The sequence below is a fragment of the Mercurialis annua genome, linkage group LG7, assembly GCF_937616625.2.
Source record: "Mercurialis annua linkage group LG7, ddMerAnnu1.2, whole genome shotgun sequence".
NCBI classification, from domain to species: Eukaryota; Viridiplantae; Streptophyta; class Magnoliopsida; order Malpighiales; family Euphorbiaceae; genus Mercurialis; species Mercurialis annua.
The window spans coordinates 37,034,173-37,053,464 of record NC_065576.1 but is presented as its reverse complement, the minus strand read 5'-3'; the positions used below and the strand labels follow the sequence as shown (position 1 = coordinate 37,053,464).

The window sequence follows — 19,292 nt, the reverse complement described above, 5'->3', positions numbered from 1 at the left end:
GAGCATTTGTGAGAAAAATTGAGCCCACGATGTAATAGTTTGCTATTCAGCGTTAATACTATTTGAACTATGGCTCTTTATGAACTGTGGCTCTTTATTGGTTTGGCAACAGAAACTTCAAATACATTTCTCTATCCAAAAGTGTTTTGAGCATGATCATGTTTGTCAACTCAGACACATCTTTTTCCATGAAGAAGAAATTACTTTTATTTTATTTGTTTTTAAACCTTCAAGACTTTCTTGTTTCTCTTGAGCTGCTTTTTTACTACCAACCTCCACTACTACATTAGTAGTAGTTAGCACTATAGTTCAGTATTGCATAGGCCTAATGATAGAAAAAAAAAAAAACTTTACGATTTGTTTTAATTTAAACTAAATTTTTAAATTTTTTACAATAATAGCCAAATTGGTGACCAAACTTACAACAACAAAAATAGCTATTATTACAAAAATTAAAAGGTTTAGTTTAAATTGCAACAAGTGGTAAAGATTTAGCTTTTTTTTTTCGCCATTAAGCCTGTTGCATATCATCATTCAAAAGTATAATCATTGGCATCAGATTATAGCTTTGAATTGGACTAGAATTATAACTTATAAAGCTCTTAATATATCAAATCGAAACTAATTCAGAAATCCACATGAATTGCTCAATATATCCGTAATCAGCTGATTTACAACCCTCAAGTCAATTGTTTAAGTCGCTTTTCGGACTGTTTTAAGTTTTGTTTTGTTTTTTTCAATTTAAGATTTCCCTTGATATAGTTTGAACATATTTTATTTTTTATATATAGTTTCAGAGTTACTGTTTACACCCTATAGTTTGAACATATTTTATTTTTTATATATAGTTTCAGAGTTACTGTTTACACCCTATAAATATATGTCAGTTAGCATTGAGTAATATTACAAAAATTTGGTTTCCCTATAGTCTTTGCTTGGTTCTATGGATCTAATAAAATCCTTATGGATTGGCTTCATATTCTTGTCTTCCTTCTGGATGAACTCTCTCTGTACTAACCAAAATGGTACATAAACAACACATTCCATTTTGTTTTTCATCAACATATTATATTTTTTTACCTGTCTCTGAATTTTTACTGCAGGTTTCTTGAGTTTATCCTGCGGTGGAGCTACAAGTTTTACCGATTCATCCAACGTTTCATGGGTTTCTGACAGTAAATACATAGCCACAGGAAACATTACCACCACCACCATTGGTGCTACTTCATCATCTACCATTCCTCTCAGGTTTTTTCCGGATTCGAAAGCTCGAAAATGCTATAAGCTACCATTGAAGAATTTATCATCTGTTGTTCTTGTTAGGCCTCAATTTCTGTACAAGAATTACGACAAGCTTCGAAAACCCCCTTCTTTTCGTGTTTCTATCGACACAGCTATTATTAGTACTGTAAATCTTGCAAAAAATGATCCATGGATTGAAGAATTTGTTTGGCCTGCTAATAAGGAAACACTCTCTTTCTGCTTACATAGTATTCCTGACGGCGGATTTCCTGTTATTGCATCGCTTGAAGTTCGTTCGCTTCCTGAAGGATCTTATCGGAGTGGAATTGGAGAATTTCCTGATAGATTACTCAGAAAAACTTATCGTATTAATAGTGGCTATGCTAATGGTTCCTTAAGGTATGAACCATTGAATAAAAAAAAAGTTAGAATTGATATAAGATTTAGATTTTTATCGATCATTAGGACTTCTCTATTAATGTTGTTTGATTTATAATTTGGAATACGATAGGTACCCTTACGATCCATATGATCGAATCTGGGATGCTGATGAAAATTATACACCATTTCACGTATCGACTGGATTCGAGAAGCTACTAAAGGTTGAGTCATCAAGTGTTAGTGAGGATCCTCCCATCAATGTTCTTCAGAACGCGAGAGTATTGGCACGGAAGGATGTTCTGAGTTACAATCTTGGTCTGGATACACTTGGAGATTACTACATTGTCCTTTACTTTGCTGGGATTCTTCCTGTTTCTCCCTCTTTTGATGTTCTGATTAATGGTCATATTGTTCATTCTAATTATACTGTCAGAGTTTCAGAAGCTAGTGCTTTGTATTTAACGCGAAAAGAAATAAATAGCTTGAATATTACTCTGAAGAGTATCAGCTTCTATCCACAAATCAATGGGATTGAAGTTTATGAGATTCTTGAAATTCCATTACAAACTTCCTCAACTACAGGTGAATCTTTCATTTTACTTTTATCGAGTCCTATGTTTCACCGTTTTACTTTTATTTTCAAAATGCCCCTGAAACTTTGGACCTTTTAAATTAATAATATAGTGTTGTAAAATATGTTGTTTTGTTGTTAACTATATGAGCGTTTCTCGTTTCAATGTGTATGTTTCCGTGCAACATAGGCTAGAACTGACTTCAGTTTGCAGATCGTGACTGTTGAATTACTTATATGCAGTGTCAGCACTTCAGGTTATTCAGCATTCAACAGGATTAGACCTGGAATGGGAAGATGATCCGTGTTCTCCAACACCATGGGATCATATTCAATGTGAAGGAAGCCTTGTCACATCATTGTAAGTTATTGTCCATTTTACTTTCCTAATCATTTTGGTTGCTGTTCAAGATCTCGAGTCCTATGTTTTAGCGTTTTCCGAAATACATTTAGAACCCCAAAACGCTACATTTATACTAATACATTCCTATAAAAAGTTATCATTTCGCCATTTTCATTTCAGTACTACCATAATCTGTTAATATGTATGTTGTGATTTGGTTTCTTATATAGGGAGCTTTCAGATGTCAATTTAAGGTCAATTAATCCAACCTTTGGTGATCTACTGGACCTTAAAACACTGTAAATTCTGATCTTCAATACCGTTTTCAATCCATGATTCACTTCTTTCAGTGCTCCATTTCTCATATCCTGACATATTTTGCTTCAGGGATTTGCATAACACTTCACTTGCTGGAGAGATTCAGAACTTAGGAAGCCTCCAACATCTTGAGAAGCTGTAAACACGAGATTAAGTCGAAATTATTATTTTTCTTGAGTTTTAAAAAAGCATTGTTTCTCCTATATATTAGTTAGTTCCAATTAATTGAAATATGTTATCTAATATCTATAGTACTGAAAAATGAATTCTTTTTAAAATTGAGAAGAAAAAGAATTAATAAAATTGCAAGTTTTTTACTCTTGAGAGAGTAAGACAACTTTTTTTCTTACAAATCTAAATTGTTTTCTCAGGAACCTGAGTTTCAACCATCTAACATCCTTTGGGACTGAACTGGACAAACTGGTTAGCCTTCAGAGTTTGTAAGTTGCCTTATCTATTGGATTCTCCATGGCTTTTTTATTGGATATTTTAATTAAATAGAATTTTTGTACTAACGTTAATTTTCCAACACGAAGGGACCTGCGAAACAATAGCTTGCAAGGAACTGTTCCTGATGGCTTAGCAGAGTTGGATGACCTTCATCTATTGTAAGCAAGCTTCTAAATATCAAATTTGAGTGACACGGCGAAATAGCAAACACAGTTATGATTTGAGATATAAAAAATTATGTTATATTATTCAATTTTCAAATTAACTAAAGAAGTCTAAGCAGTATTTCTAAAAGGTAAGGAAAATCTAAATCCGAAATATGCAAGAAATTTCTTAAAAGTCAATCGAAAGAAATCTTTAACGGCTCAAGAAATGCCTTTAAAAAATAAAATTTTTGGGCAACATATCAGTCAATTGTGGTTATAGGCCTCGTAATTCCACTCTCAATGAAAGTTATGACCCGTTAAAGTTTATTAGTCCGCATCGAGACAGTTTAATAAATTAAGCACCAAGTAGTAATCACTCTCTTGCATTCTGCAGGAACCTGGAAAACAATAAACTGGAGGGCAGTCTTCCACAGTCTCTAAACAGAGAAAGTTTGGAAGTGAGGTACGAAATACATTTTCTTGATCTTTTTGTTTCTGTAAGTAAGAATTCTGATGCAGCAACCATATTGCAGGACATCAGGAAATCCATGTCTTTCCTTCTCGACTTTGTCGTGCAGCGACATTTCATCTAATCCGACGATAGAAACACCACAAGTTACAATTTTTACCAAGAAAAGTCGTAACAAGATCAATCATATGGCAATTATACTTGGTGCAGCTGGAGGAACCATATTTGCTCTTCTTCTCATTTCTCTTGCACTATTCCTCTACACAAAGAAACAAACTAGTGAACTCACATACACAGACAGTATGTTAAAATCCGTGTTCCTAACACGATGAAGTTGTTTCATAATTCATACTTATTTGGAATCTTGTCTGATGGTCAGGGACTGCAATAGATATGAGAAACTGGAATGCAGCAAGAATCTTTTCCTATAAAGAAATAAAAAGAGCTACAAACAAGTTTAAGGAGGTTATTGGCCGTGGAAGTTTCGGAGCTGTTTATCTTGGAAAGCTTTCAGATGGAAAACCAGTAGCTGTGAAAGTGAGGTTTGACAGGACTCAACTTGGGGCTGATTCTTTTATCAATGAGGTAATGGTGAAGGCCTTGAAGGGCATTACAAAAATATGTTGTAAATATAAAGTTTCTAAGTTTAGAAGCGTTTCCGGAAAGGAAACAAAATGTCAAAATGTACGACTCAATAAGTTTTTGTGGAATATAATTTTAGGTTAAATGAGTTCCGGAGTTGCCTGATTTTCCTTGCCATATATTTTCAGGTGTATCTGTTGTCGCAAATTCGTCATCAGAATCTTGTGGGTCTGGAAGGATTTTGTTATGAATCAAAGCAGCAAATTCTAGTCTATGAGTATCTACCTGGTGGATCATTGGCTGATCACCTCTATGGTATATGCTATTAATCAATATTATACCGCCTTTTGCATTCAGTTGAAAACTTTTGAACCCTTTACTTAATGTGCCTGAATATTTCCCATTTTTTCATTTTTAAGGTCCTAACAGTCGAAAAGTTTCCTTAAGTTGGGTTCGTAGACTGAAAATTGCTGTTGATTCTGCTAAGGGTATGTGTACATTGATTTCGTATGACATTATTAAGAGATCAAAGTGTAACATTTAGTTTAAATTCCATTCTAGGATTGGACTATCTGCACAACGGGAGCGAACCGAGAATTATACACCGTGATGTGAAATGCAGCAACATATTAATGGACAAGGACATGAATGCCAAGGTCTGTGACTTTGGCCTTTCTAAGCAAGTGATGCAGGCAGATGCAAGCCACGTGACTACTGTTGTCAAAGGCACTGCTGGCTATCTTGATCCTGAGTAAGTGTTTGGTTATTGAGATCTTAATCTAATTCTTTACCGAATTCTTAATGAATGAATTAGAACTCATTCAAATTCATACGCTGTTTAGGTACTATTCTACCCAACAGCTTACAGAGAAAAGCGATGTCTACAGCTTCGGTGTTGTTCTTTTGGAGCTCATTTGTGGTCGGGAACCATTACGCCGCTCAGGAACTCCAGATTCCTTCAATTTAGTCTTATGGGTAAACAAAAGCTCTTCTTTTTACATCTACTGAAGTATTACTTCCCGTAAAAGGTCTAAATTGCTTTGTGTTTACAATGATGACTGCAGGCCAAGCCCTACTTGCAGGCGGATGCATTTGAGATAGTAGATGATAGCATAAAGGGAACTTTTGAGGTAGAAAGCATGAGAAAGGCAGCAAAAGTTGCTGCTAGGTCAGTAGAGAGAGATGCCTCACAGAGGCCTAATATAGCAGAGGTATTGACAGAGCTAAAAGAAGCATACAACACTCAGCTGGCATATCTCGCAGCCTGCGACATGTAAGTCCCTTGTCACCAGTGCAGCGTAAGTATAGTCCATGTCTAAGTGTGTGCCGTAAGACCAGTGCTTTTTAGGGATTAGTACATAGATATTTGGTTAAAGGAAATAGTGTGGAATGGTATCTAGTAAGTTATTTAGCACAAGGAGATCTATGAGAGTGAAAGAAAAGCTATGCATATACATGTATCTGTTCAGTCGGTGAAAAAAAAAATTCAGTATGCCTACCACTTGCCAAAGTTGTGTGCTATTCAGACTGAAAGATGTATATAAACACCTGATAATTATCTTAAGAAATTTCTACAGGTATAGAATGTAAAGAGACTGGTGAATACATAAAAAGATAAACCAAGCTAGGCTCTGTCCGTTACTAAATCTACATATATATATATATATATATATATATATATTAAAAGAAGCATATTACTGGGTTTGATTTATTTTTGATGAACCACATCCATCACTTAATCACACACAAGCCAACTAACCCGTCACAGTGAATCATCCTGAATATGAAGTGGTTCATCAAATATGTGGTCCAGTTTCCTTTTCCTAGATAAACATCAAATAATTTTGTTATAGACCCTCCTTGCCCGAGGAAAATTCAAAATGCAACTTCATCTAGATTACAGGCAAAAGTTTGAAGGATGTGCAAAATCATGCAGGATATGATGAGCTTATATAATAATGCTGCGCATGTAAAGAAATTTAGTTACTATAAAATTTTGGACCACTTACAATGATGAACGAATTTGTGTGAAGCTAGGTAGAGGAACGACCTTGCAGGTAAAGGAATAATGCAGTTACAGCAGCCACAGCATAGGGGAATATGGTCCAAATGCCCTGTATGATGGCTCTACAAATTAGATACTGGTATATGCAAAATCAAAAGATGATGCGAACCTAAACTTTTCTTACCACTACAGAGGCAACTGTGGCAAGGGCAACCACAGGGCGTTCCCTCAATAGATATCCAATCCCTAGCTGTGTTTAACAACCAAGAAAACATATACACTTAGTGATCTAACTAGCTGCATGCAATTTGAAGAAGACACCAGGTAGGGAAAATAAACAATCATTTATAGCAGCTATCTGAAAGTGTAATCATCAGTGGCAGAAAATAAAGCCAAACCAAGCAAAATTTAAAACTAATACGAAGATGGAATTTAAGGACTCGACACTATCTAATTATTAATTTTAATAATTTAAGCTTCCTATAAATTTTACTATTTAGGAGTCCAACTAGTGGAATGGCTTAATAAATTTATGAGATCCTTGATCAGTCATCTCTGGGAAAATGGGATTTACTTGTGCAATTCTGTCCAGCCGAAGACAAAATTTCGCAGGCACCACCCTTTTGAACAATGCTTGCTGACTCTTTTTTACTATTGCAAAGAGGGATTTTCTTAATTGTTTGAATGTTCTTGTACCTAAGCAGTGTTGTAAGCAAGGACCGTATAGTGCAGTGATGAATGCAGATAAATCTTACACATGAAATATAAAATGGATCTAGACAGACCTGAAGTGGAAGGGTGATCAAGCAACCACCGCAAACTCCAGCAAAGAAAATTTCTGGAGATACACCCTGCATTCAGATAAGAGATTGTTTCACTAAAAGTACTAATATGATGCATAAATCCATAGTAGACAGTATGAAAAATGTTGCAGATAACTCGCATGTTTATTATTAGGTCACGAGATAAAATCCATTCAGATTTCCTATTATTTGTGTACTATCACTATTTTTCCTAGTTTATTTATTACTTTTTTCCTTGTCATGTTTTTTGCTGAGTGAAATTTATATCTATAAAAAAAGGAGGTGGTCAAAAAATACAAATGTCAATCGTCATCACAAGCTCAACCAGGATAAGAGAATAAAGAGCAACATAGATATAAGTAGATCGAGTGAAGGGGGGTTAAAGGAAAAAACTACAGAATGTCTAAAACGGGTTAAAACAAGGCAGCACCTAATGTATTAGGCCTTTTAATTGTATGAATTGAAATAAAACATTTTGTTAAGACATGCAATCTGTATAGAACTATAGATTGATGATCACTAACCATCGTTCCCGCCAGAAAACCAGTAGGATTTCTTACTCCAAGGGAAAACCGCTCCACTGCAGATTACAATACACAAAAACATAATAAAAATCAATTAAACTTTGGATGGCTCCATCATGCATACACAATAAGTTAACACAAAATAAACTTTAATTTCTTTCAATTTTTTAAGAAGTTCAACCAATATCATGCCTCGTAATTGACCAGTAAAAGATTAAAAGTGAAGACCAACCCATCTCTACCTGAATTCTTATAAATGTTTATCAAATAGTATAAGGTGATCACTATTCAGAGAGAAAAAGGAGCCCTGAGGCCTTGAGACAACACTCTCGGATGTACAATCATGGACTTTATTGTAGGAGAGAGAAGAAGTTGGGAAATCTGGTTTGTGAATTGTGAGACAACTGATGCCAAGATGCAAGTAGTTTATGCACATTTGTCCGCATTGGCAGCATTACTAAAGGAGTATGCACGTTTATTTCATATTTGTTACATGACCCCATGTTTACTGAATGTATATCAGAATCCACATTTTCATTTGTTGACATTATTAACATCAGAAAGGAATCCCATTGTAACTTCATAATTTATCATTCCATCACAACATACTTTTCCAGATAAATTAATATCCAACATGAAACAGGGGCTTATAACTCACCAAGGCCGGCAAGGTTGCCATATTTTCGCACCGTATTTGAAATGCTCAGCGCCTTCTCTTCACCAATACCTAACTATAGTCATCACAAGTGTTCACAATTAGAAGAAATCAAGTCTTTTAAAATACTTAATACAGCATAATTTCAAATTAATCCATTGAACTTTAAAATTGAGCAAGTATTGACCATATATATTATCCAATAAGAAGAAGCTTGAACTGGAAGCAATTAATGAGCAAAAAGTGAACCTTTGAACAAATGTCACCAGTTGTCCCACTTTCCCTAAAAAGCTTCCCCAGGTAAAATGGTATCATATCACTGATACAAACTCCCCTGAAGATTCACATTGCCATATAAGACGTAAAAGGAAACAGAAATTAGATATTGAAATTTTAAAGCAATAGCATTGAATTATGAGTGAAAAGAATCAACTTATCAAATGTTCAATACATACTTCGTTTTGAATTCAAATATTTTAATGTTCAACATTAAAGAAACTAGTATGCTCATCCATTTTAAAAATAGTGTGATGGCTACTAATCATTTTTGGGTTGGAGCCTACTGTTAGATAAGGCTTAAGAAACTTTATGTTTGTAGAATTTTGAACATCTAAAAATTCATTATACACAACAGGAGCAAGTTAAGGAACCAAATAGCAATAGCATTTGATGGAAAGAACAAAGTGGAATTTTTACTAACCAGTATACCCACAGAACCGTGGACATAATATACGGAGCATTTCGAGAGAAAGATTCAACAAAAGATTGCCATGTTCCGTCCAGAGTCAGCATCCGTGATAAGGATATACCAACCTGAATAGGGGCCAAGAAAAAAAAAATGCTCAAATGAAAACAAAATGACTGTAAAAGACATGCTGATGCTTAGTTTAGAATTTCAAGAAAAACAAAGCCTAAAGATATAAAGTAAATGTTCGAGTTAGCAAAACAGAAGCACCAGTATTCAAAACAGACCCAAACATTTAATGCCTCCTCACTGACGAATAGTCCACAACCAGCAGCCATGAGCAGCCAAAAATAAATCCATCTAAAAGAAAGCATTTTGGATGAAACTTAAGAATAGTATCATTTCAGAGAAAGTACATAAAGAGGCAAGGTCATCTAGCTCTGCCTTCTTGTAGTGATGTTGAATCAATAAGAGACACTTTAGCTCCAGGTAATTGAAATTTGTACTTCATTTGATCTCTGCACAAGATTCTCGCCCATACCAATATGGCATGAAAATGAAAGAAAGGAAAGCAATTTGTAGGAGTGCAATCATAAAAAAAATGATATGATTTCACAAGAATCAAAGTCAATGCCAAAAGAAAATGCAGTTTGTCTTAACAATTAGTAATTGCTAACAAAATCGAGACATTACAAGGAATGAAGCAATGAAAACATTTACCCTGGTGCATATTCAGGAAGTATAATTCTATATCCAAAAGCTTTGAAACTGAAACCAACAGAACCAGAAGCCGAGGATGCCGAGCTTTCAGCCAGACACTGAACTCCAAAGAAAGAACTAACACCACCACCGCCACCACTAGGCCTTTTTAAACCAATTGATGTTATTGTAATAATTGCAGCTATACCCACAGCAACCCCTAATATAATCAAAAGTGAATTTCCTGATGAAACACTACCATTATTATTACTATTATTATTCTGAGACCTAAATATTTCATTCTGTCCATCTAAACTATTGTTTTCAGGTTCTAAATTTCCAGAATCTTCCCGAGCAAAGCTGCTTCTGATCCTGTTTCATAACACCATACAAATTACAACACTAATTTGTAATAGACATATTTACCTAAGCACCCCAATAGTTTTTCCATGACATACAATTGAGTTATTGTCATAAAATATCCTTAACTTTCGCGTTATTTTCGATTTAAACACATTCTACTAGACGTGGCACCACACATTCCAACCTTACATTTCTTAGAATTAAAAAGCATGACCCTTCACTTTGTGGCATTTATAGCCTAAACAACATATCCGATGTTTTTAGTCATCGAAAACGGACAAAACGACATTATTTTGGCGGGAAAAAACGGCTCTACACTAGAGGATGAAAAGTTTAGCAAGTTCAAGAAATTGTGGCACTACATATCCTGAACTTGCTAAACTTCAACAATTCTCATCCTTCGCGTTTTTTTCAACAATTCTCACTTAGCAGCTGTTCCATATTTATTCAATGTTATATAACACTTTAGTCTATCATCAAAAATAGGACAAGGACTGGAAGTGCTAATTCTACAGAAACAGTGGAGTAAAGTGTAAATAATGGTATAATACAGAGAGTGAAAATATAATTTACTCTAAAAAAAACACAGCGGTAACGAATTAATTTTACCTGAGAACTGAAGGTCTGAAGAATGGATTAACCGAAATGTCGATGTTGCAGAGGGATAACGGTAACGATAACGTAGTGCTGCATCGGCGAGGAAGATTAAGGGAGGTAATGTGCTTTGACTGCCGTGGACTGAAGGATTTAGGCGATGGAAAAGTGGCGCGTGTTGAACTCGCCATTAGAATCAGATTCAGAGCCATAATTTGTGTTGCAGTGCAGAGATATTAGCTAGTCGGTAATGGTGACTATTTAGTATGTGAGGATGGTTTTGGATCCATGTGGCTTGCTGTGAGTGGTCAGCAAAAGAATTCATTTTTTTTGAAAGGTCAGCAAAAGAAGGATATTAAACATCCTAGGTCATCCAAATCAGTTGAAGTTACAAAATGCTCACTAATGTCGATTTTCTTTCAAAAATGTCACTGACATCACCTGTTCATTACAATGGGATATCACCAGCCTGTTTTCTATCCTTTTCTTAACAAAACGCATCGTTTTGGTCTTACATGACACGCCGGAAGAGGCTAACGAATCTCTCTCCTCCATGTTATCAAAATGAAGAGACCACGTCAGCTTAACAAAACGAATCGTTTTTGCTACGAATACATAATTAAAAATTAACCCCTAATTCCTAAATTCTCATTTTCCCTCTTTTTCTTTCCTTTTAATCCTAGAAACCCTAAACTCTTCTGTTCGTCTTTTTTTTTTTTTTTGAAGTTGTCTCTCTCATTGCAGAAACCCTAACGAGCACAAAGGATGAATCGCGACTAGAGACCCCGCTGCGAAGGATCTCCAACTCCTATTTACGGTAAGTGCCTTTTGGATTTTTTATTATCTTTGTCTCTGAGCATACTGAGTGTTGTGTTAATTTTGTTTACAATGTGTACTTGTCACAGCACCAGAGTCCTCGTTTTTCAGTATGCGAATGTATAAAATATATGTAGGACGTGAAATTGGTTATGATTGTAAGCTTTTAGGTTATATAGATTATTGTAGTGCAACAACTTTGTCATTGCCAGAGTTGATTTGTATGGGTGTCAGCTTGGGATTAGGTGAGGATGCTGATCAGTTTAAGTTCTATCATGTTTCTGAGGAATTACATGTGAGGTTAAACAATTTGAAGACTGAAAGGGATGTTCTGAAGATGGCTCTTAGTGTGGATGCTGATAAATTGATAGATGTGCATGCTATTATTGAAATAGGGAGTCATTTTGAATTAGAGGGAAGTGATGTGGGTGAGAATGAAGTAGATTTCACAGAAGTGGGTGAGAATCAGGGTGAAGAACCTGCTGTTGCGAGGGATAATGAAGCTGCAAATGCTGAGAGTAGTTTTGTTCAGGCTGGAGAAGGAGATGCTGATGATGCTGATGATGAATTAGACAAGGAATCTGATGGTAGTGGCTTTGAGGATTCTTATTACAGTTCTGATTCTAGTATGAACAGAGATGGGGATGTGCAGCAAGAGGATATTGCAGCCCGTAATCAAGTAGATAATGCAAATGCTGATATTGGAGCAACTGATGGTGGAAATCAGGGTGCTAATCAAGATGATGATTCCTATATTGCTGATGATAATGAATTACATTCATGTTCAGGTAGTGACTTAGATGCTGAGTCACAAAAACCTAAGTATTCTGAGTTCAACGAGGAAAACATGGAGGATCTAGAATTTGAGATTGGAATGAAATTCAAAAGTTTTGCCCAATTTAAAGAGGCAGTTAGGAACTATGGTATTAAGAACCGTTGTATGATGAAGTTCAGGCCTAATGATAAGAAGAGATGTAAGGCCTATTGCAAGAAAGAATGTCCTTTCTACCTATGGGCATCTCTTATGAACAAGGATAAACTTACTGTGCAGATTAAATTAGGAGTTTTGAAGCATGAATGTACTAGGGACCATAACATAAGGCATGTGAGTCCAAAGTGGATTGCACACAAGTACTTGGAACAATCCAGAGCTGATCCCAATTGGTGCCTTAATGGAATAATACAGGCTGTTAAATCCAATCAAAAGGCAAGCATATGACGAGTAGCTGCTCTTAGGGCCAAGCATTTAGCTTTGCATATACTGAATGGAGATGACAGTGACCAAATGAAAAGGCTAAATGACTACAGACTTGAGCTAATGAAAGCACACCCTAATTCAACAATTCTTTTCAAGAGGTCTCAGGGTGTGTTTGAGGGAATGTATGTGTGTTTGGCACCTCTGAGAGATGGATTTATGGACGATTGTAGGAGGGTTGTGTCAGTTGATGGATGTTGGCTAAAATGATTATATGGAGGGCAATTGCTTGCGGCGGTAGGGATTGATGCAAATGATTGCACATATCCAATAGCATGGTGTACTGTTGGCAGTGAAACCAAGGAAAACTGGATGTGATTTCTTGGGTTATTGGCGGATGATTTGCCTATCAACAACAGCCATGGTTGGTTCTTTATGAGCGATCGACAAAAGGTAACTGTTTTTATCCTCATTTATTATATGTTAGCTGCCTGTTTTTTATTGTCAACTGTTATATGTTGGCTGCCTGTTTTTTATTGTCAACTGTCATATGTTGTATGCCTTTTTTAAAATGTTGTAACCTGTTTTGGATGTGTAGTTTGGGTTAATGGTAGGTTATTGTTTTTGCTAGGGACTAATACCTGCTATTGAGACCATATTCCCTTTTGCTGAGCATAGGTTCTGTGTTAGACACATTCTAACCAACTTTAGGAAAACATTCGAGGGAAAGGCCCTTAAGGACTTACTATGGGCATGTGCCAGGGCTCCATACAGTCAGGGTTATGACAAATGTATGACAGAAGCAAAAGATATCTCCCCTAGTGCTTATGCTTATCTACATGGCATAAAAAAAGGCAAGTGGACAAGGTCTCAGTTTAATGAATTTTTCAAGTGTGACATCTTATTGAATAATTTGAGTGAGAGTTTTAATCATGTTATTCTAGATGCTAGGACAAAAGGTATCATTACTATAAATGAGATGATTAGGACAAAGTTAATGGTAAGAATTCAACAAAAAAAAGATAACATGCTTAAGTTGGACAGTTTGTATTGTCGAAAGCCTTTGAAAAAGTTTGAGAAGGGAAGGCAGATGAGTTGGTTCTACAAGACAATTTGGTCAGGAGGGCAAACTTATCAGGTTTTTGGATTTGATGGTCAGTTTGTGGTGGATAAGGGGCAGCTTACATGTACCTGTAGGAGGTGGCAATTGACAGGCATACCATGTCACCATGCAATTGCAGCTTTCAATGAGAATAAAGACATCCCACAGAACTATCTACATGACTGCTATAAGGTTTCCACATACCTTAGAACCTACAACCATCTGCTATCACCAATCAATGGGATGGAACTTTGGCCCAAAAGTGATCACCCACCAATAATTCCTCCAAAGGCAGTGAATTTCAGGACAGGTAAAAAGCAACTCCTACAAAGAAAGGAAGATGATGAGCTGCAAAGGCCTTCTGGCATAGTTAATGGTAAAGAATCAAAAAAGGGAGGCATTTCAAAGTGTTCATATTGTGGTCTACGAGGGCACAACAAGAAATTGCATGAAAAGGAAGGTTCAGCTGGTGCTGTAAGTATTTTTAATTTTCTGTCAACCATTTTAATATCAAAAACAATTGCTAACTATTTTGTTATAACTTACATTGTTTTAGGGCTCAAGTAGAAGACCACTTGGACATGTAGCTTCTGGCATCCCTCCACCTGTTGCTGCTAGAGCTGAGCAGGAACCTGATGCTCCCACAGAAGACATGCCTCCTGAGCCTCAAGAGATGGATGTGCAAGATGAAAGTTTCTATGAGCCTCCTGCTCCTACTCAAGATGAGCCAGATGTAGCCACTCAAGACACTCCTCCACCTGCAGCCACTCAAGACATGCCTCCTCCTGCTCCTACTCAAGATGAGCCTGAGGTAACCTAGTTGTTTTTTACTTTAAATGATGTTGTTATATGATGTGTTGTTGTTGTGGTTATGCATCAGACTCCCACACCACTAGATGACATTGTTGTTAGAAAGACTAAAAGGCTAGTGGACATAACTGATGTAGCTGCTCGAGATCCAACTCTTGGAGATATCCACAGATCTAGTGGTAAGAGGATTAAGATAGACAAAAGGCATGTGAAGGCTAAGACTCCATCAACTAAGAGGTTTGTAGCACCAAAGAGGACTCAAAAAGCTCATGTTCAATCCAGATCTGAAATTGCTGCTGCAAAACCTCCAAGTACTTCTGCAAAAGCTCCAACTGCTCCAAAATGTGTTGCTGCTGCAAAAGCTCCAAGTGCTCCTAAAGCTAGCAGATCTGCAAAAGCTCCAAGTGCTCCAAAAGCTCTTGCTGGTACTCCCACAACAACTTCTATGGAAGTTTTACATACTCCTCTTGCAAAACTGAGCATAAGGAAGATAAACATTTGGGTTCCACCAGGACAATCTTCAAGGCAGTAGCTTTGAAATAAACAATGGGACTATTTTTGTGGAAGTGTGTTGTGTCTGGCATCTTTTATATTAACTATGATATTTTTTGTAAAGAGAGAAGAGAATATTAAACTCTTGCCAGCAGCAGTTGGTGGTGCATTATTGCATCTACCCCACTTCTATATTTGGCTTTTTGCTAGGATTGTACAAACAGGTTGAATATTTAAATGTTGTTTTATTCCCTGTATTTTGACCTTAACATGGTTATCTATGTAGTTGATTCGATCAAGTTTCTTTTTTCATTACCAATATAGCTAACTTTATTTACTCTACCATTGTTAAAACAACAACACTACATTTCATTAGTCATCTTCACCATTACAGAAACAGATTTTTGTATTACAGACACAGATTTGAAGCATTACAGACACAGATTTGAATCATTACAGACACAAATTTAAACTATTACAAACATAGCTGCTGCCATACTAACAGACCCATCTACAACCATTACAGATAACCATAGTTTAACTAATAGCATTACATTCAATCTAGTCTAATTACAGCTCAATCTTCCAAGATAAAATACAAAAACAAAAAGCACAAAAAGCTTCATAAAAGTCCATTTTCTTGCCTTGCACTGACTTTCTACCTCTTGTTCATCCACCTTATCCAGCAATCCAAGTAGGATAGATCTTGTTCTTTTTGGCAGAGGATCATCAAACCAGCAGAAGTAATCACACCCACCACCAGACTGTTCAAGAGAAAGCATAACGTTTCAATTTCACAAATCCTCAGTTCCAACAAATTTCATTTCACCCATGAAAAACACTTACCTTAAAACCATTGCAACCAAAAAATTTCCTTCCTGGGTTCTTCTGAGTCCAAGCCGTTTTCAATAAAGCTGGTTGATTGCAATAGCAGGAGGGAATGAACGTCGGATAATCCATTGTTGAGTATGGTTGATTACGATTTTGGGATGACGAAATCAGAGAAACAAGGACAAAATTATGGTTCTTTGTTGAGTTTGGTGATGGGATTGAATTAACTGCTATTGAGGTGAAGAAATTAGAGAAGAATGGAAAAAATCTGAGACTAAATGAAGAAATTAGGGTTTGAGCCCATTAAAGCAATTGGAATTTTGGGGGAAAATCAAACTCCAGTAAAATAGCGACACATGGCGGAGAATAAATGAATTATTACCGTTATAATTAAAAATATTAAAACAGCTATCAGCTGTTGGCAAAAAGCTCCAAAATGTAGCTTTTCAAACAGCAGCTGTTGGAGGTTCAAAAAATTCTGAAAAGCTCTAGAAAAATTCTCACCAAACACTTTGATGAAACTTTTTGAAAAGCAAAAGCTAAAAGCTCTTCTAAAAAGCTAAACCAAACACCCCCTAAATCCTTTTATAAACACTCTTTTTTTCAATTATCAAAAACACACAAAAAAAAACACTCTTTGAAATCTCGTATGTAAGAGTTTTAAATATTTTTATAGCAAATTACTCTACCACTCCTAACTATTATCATAATTATTAAAAAAAAAACAATTATTTAAAAATCAAATAATATGATTCTTCATGATTATTTTATTGATATTTTAATCATTTCGGTCAATTCTTTCATGTTAATCAAATCCCTCGGTCAACGCGCTTTATCCGAATCTTCAGGTGCCTTATTTTTGTGATTCAGATTACTCCTTCGGTAAAAGAATCTCGTGGATTCGGTTGCCGGTTTTATCTGGCTTTTAACCCCTTCAGTTAAGAGCTCGATATTGTCTTTGAGGGTGAATCTTGTACGACTCGACTCCATTGTACTTATGGTAGGATTCAGTATCCATCATTAGCCCCCCTGCTGCAAGTGAGCTAACATCTTGATATTTATGCCTTGATAAATTTTAGCTTCGTTTGGGACGAGTCTATTCGTATTTCAGCGTGTCGTTTTATTTTCTTGTCAGGATTTTCATGTTTCCTCTTTTTTGCCATGTGTCAATCATTTGTTAGTGTCTTTTCTAGATTTAAGACAAATGTCAATTTGTGATTTTTTACATGCCATCAGTTATATATTTAAGTGGTTTTCTTCTTTCTCGTGCTCTTTCACTTATTCTTATTTCTTTCTCTGAATATTTTCCAGTTCTAGCTTTTTATTTTCAATCTTCGTTTTACAGGTAACTTCGTTGGATCTGCTTTAGGATTTTCTGTTTCGGTTTTATTTTGTCTTATTTTTGTGATCATCTAGGTATTTCGTTGTCTGTCATGATTTTCTTTTTTCCCATTTTTCTTTATGTTTTTCGGCTAAATTTTCTGATGTCTATCCTTCTCCTTTAACTCTTTCTGGGTCTTTTGGCCTTTAACCTCTCTTTGCACATCATCTTTCAAGAACCTTTTTTTCCCTGTTTTGGTGAATGCCATGTTAGGCGCTGCTGGATGCCTTTGGAAGATCCTTTGAAAGGACTTGCTGAATTAGATTATGAATTCGTTGAAGGAACTATTTCTCAATGTATAATTCCTTATCTTTTTTATTTCTTCCTCTTTTTTGCCATGTTCCAATCATCTGTTATTATCTTTTCTAGATTTAAGACAAGTGGCTTTTGTGACTTTTTGCATGCCATCACTTACATATTTAAGTGTATTTCTTTTTTCTCGTGCTCTTTCACTTATTTTTGTTTCTTTCTCTGAATATTTTCCAGTTCTAGCTTTTTACTCTCAATCTTTGTTTTCAAGGTAACTTCGTTGGATCTGCATTACGATTTTCTATTTTGGTTCCATTTTGTCTTATTTTCGTCATCATATAGGTAGTTTCCATTATTTTTTATAGCTGTGTTCTTGGTGTTCTTCGTTTTCTTGGTGTTTTTCATTTTATGGGTAATTTTACCTGTTTTGATCTTCTTTTTCTTTTTGAATTTCCTTTCCTTTATTTGTTAAAATTCCCGCCCTTTATATGGTTGCTAAGAAGGCGAGAGTTGAATGGGCCTCGATGGCTCTTACTGAATCTAAACTTTCTAGCGAAGAAATTCAGGATCTTTCTTTTAGATATAATTTTTCTCTGGAATACGGTGCTGGGACACCAGACCCCTGGATGCGGGCCTTTGGGTATCCCGATTCGCCTAGGGAGGCCATTGTTTTTGAAGAACAATTAGTCGTACGTCTTTGATTTCCTTTAGATCCTTTTATCATAGAGTTGTGTAGTGAAGCGAAAATAGCTCTATGAGAACTTTACCCTGGGACAATTCAGATTATATTAGCTTATATAGAAGCATGTAGGCTTCAGGGTCAACTTCCTTCTTTAAATGCATTTCATCATTTTGTAGAGTTGAAAAAATGTGACGAATGCTTCGTTTTTGCCCTCGGTAGGAAAGGTAGATTCGTTATTCATTTTTCCTACTTAGATAATGATTGGCGAGCTAGGTATTTCGTTATCTGTCATGATTTTGTTTTTTCCCATTTTCCTTTATGTTTTTCGGCTAAATTTTATGATGTCTATCCTTCTCCTTTAACTCTTTTCGAGTCTATTTTGGCCTTTGACCTCCCTTTGCACATAATCTTTCAAGAACCTTTATTTCCTGTTTTGGTGAATGGCCATGTTAGGCGCCGTTGGATGCCTTTGGAAGATCCTTTGAAAGGACTTGCTGAATTATATTATGAATTCGTTGGAGGAACTATTTCTCAAGGTATAATTCATGATCTTTTTTTATTTCTTCCTCTTTTTTGCCATGTTCCAATCATCTGTTATTGTCTTTTCTAAATTTAAGACAAGTGTCTTTTTATGACTTTTACATGCCATCACTTACATATTTAAGTGGTTTTCTTCTTTCCCGTGCTTTTTCACTTATTTTTGTTTCTTTCTCTGAATATTTTCCAGTTCTAACTTTTTATTCTCAATCTTTATTTTCCAGGTAACTTGGTTGGATCTGCTTTAGGATTTTCTGTTTTGGTTCCATTTTGTCTTATTTTCGTCATCATCTAGGTAGTTTCTATTATCTTTTATAGCTGTGTTCTTGGTATTCTCCGTTTTCTTGGTGTTCTTCATTTTCTGGGT

General features: G+C 35.8%; 3 protein-coding genes across 9 annotated transcripts; 2 read left to right on the top strand and 1 right to left on the bottom strand.

The window, feature by feature from the left end:
• The first annotated feature begins 842 nt into the window (after positions 1 to 842).
• On the top strand, positions 843 to 7,496 carry LOC126654688 (probable LRR receptor-like serine/threonine-protein kinase At5g48740). 2 transcript variants are annotated; one of them, XM_050348625.2, is made up of 18 exons: positions 843 to 1,025; positions 1,104 to 1,248; positions 1,324 to 1,641; positions 1,754 to 2,205; positions 2,438 to 2,555; positions 2,768 to 2,836; positions 2,925 to 2,993; positions 3,227 to 3,295; positions 3,392 to 3,463; positions 3,846 to 3,914; positions 3,985 to 4,220; positions 4,300 to 4,505; positions 4,691 to 4,817; positions 4,922 to 4,990; positions 5,064 to 5,253; positions 5,345 to 5,477; positions 5,567 to 5,775; positions 7,240 to 7,496. In XM_050348625.2, exons 1-18 carry the CDS (start codon positions 944 to 946, stop codon positions 7,253 to 7,255), a joined length of 2,649 nt encoding a protein of 882 aa, XP_050204582.1. In that variant the 5' UTR covers positions 843 to 943; the 3' UTR covers positions 7,256 to 7,496. The 2 variants fall into 2 exon arrangements, with proteins under 2 accessions (XP_050204582.1, XP_050204581.1); XM_050348624.2 differs by having other exon boundaries at positions 1,104 to 1,641.
• Positions 2,675 to 11,171, bottom strand: LOC126654689 (uncharacterized). Of its 6 annotated transcripts, none has more exons than XM_050348629.2 (11): positions 10,846 to 11,171; positions 9,895 to 10,245; positions 9,462 to 9,534; positions 9,190 to 9,302; positions 8,739 to 8,823; positions 8,493 to 8,565; positions 7,835 to 7,890; positions 7,293 to 7,358; positions 6,692 to 6,757; positions 6,512 to 6,616; positions 2,675 to 2,991 (listed from the first exon to the last, which is right to left on the bottom strand). In XM_050348629.2, exons 1-10 carry the CDS (start codon positions 11,040 to 11,042, stop codon positions 6,536 to 6,538), a joined length of 1,161 nt encoding a protein of 386 aa, XP_050204586.1. In that variant the 5' UTR covers positions 11,043 to 11,171; the 3' UTR covers positions 2,675 to 2,991; positions 6,512 to 6,535. The 6 variants fall into 6 exon arrangements, with proteins under 6 accessions (XP_050204586.1, XP_050204585.1, XP_050204587.1 ...); XM_050348628.2 differs by lacking the exon at positions 2,675 to 2,991 and adding an exon at positions 3,656 to 4,179 and having other exon boundaries at positions 10,846 to 11,170; XM_050348630.2 differs by lacking the exon at positions 2,675 to 2,991 and adding an exon at positions 5,676 to 5,766.
• Positions 11,172 to 13,395: 2,224 nt separating this feature from the next.
• Positions 13,396 to 14,778, top strand: LOC130014885 (uncharacterized). The gene is made up of 2 exons (XM_056103871.1): positions 13,396 to 14,417; positions 14,500 to 14,778. Exons 1-2 carry the CDS (start codon positions 13,635 to 13,637, stop codon positions 14,761 to 14,763), a joined length of 1,047 nt encoding a protein of 348 aa, XP_055959846.1. The 5' UTR covers positions 13,396 to 13,634; the 3' UTR covers positions 14,764 to 14,778.
• Positions 14,779 to 19,292: the final 4,514 nt, after the last annotated feature.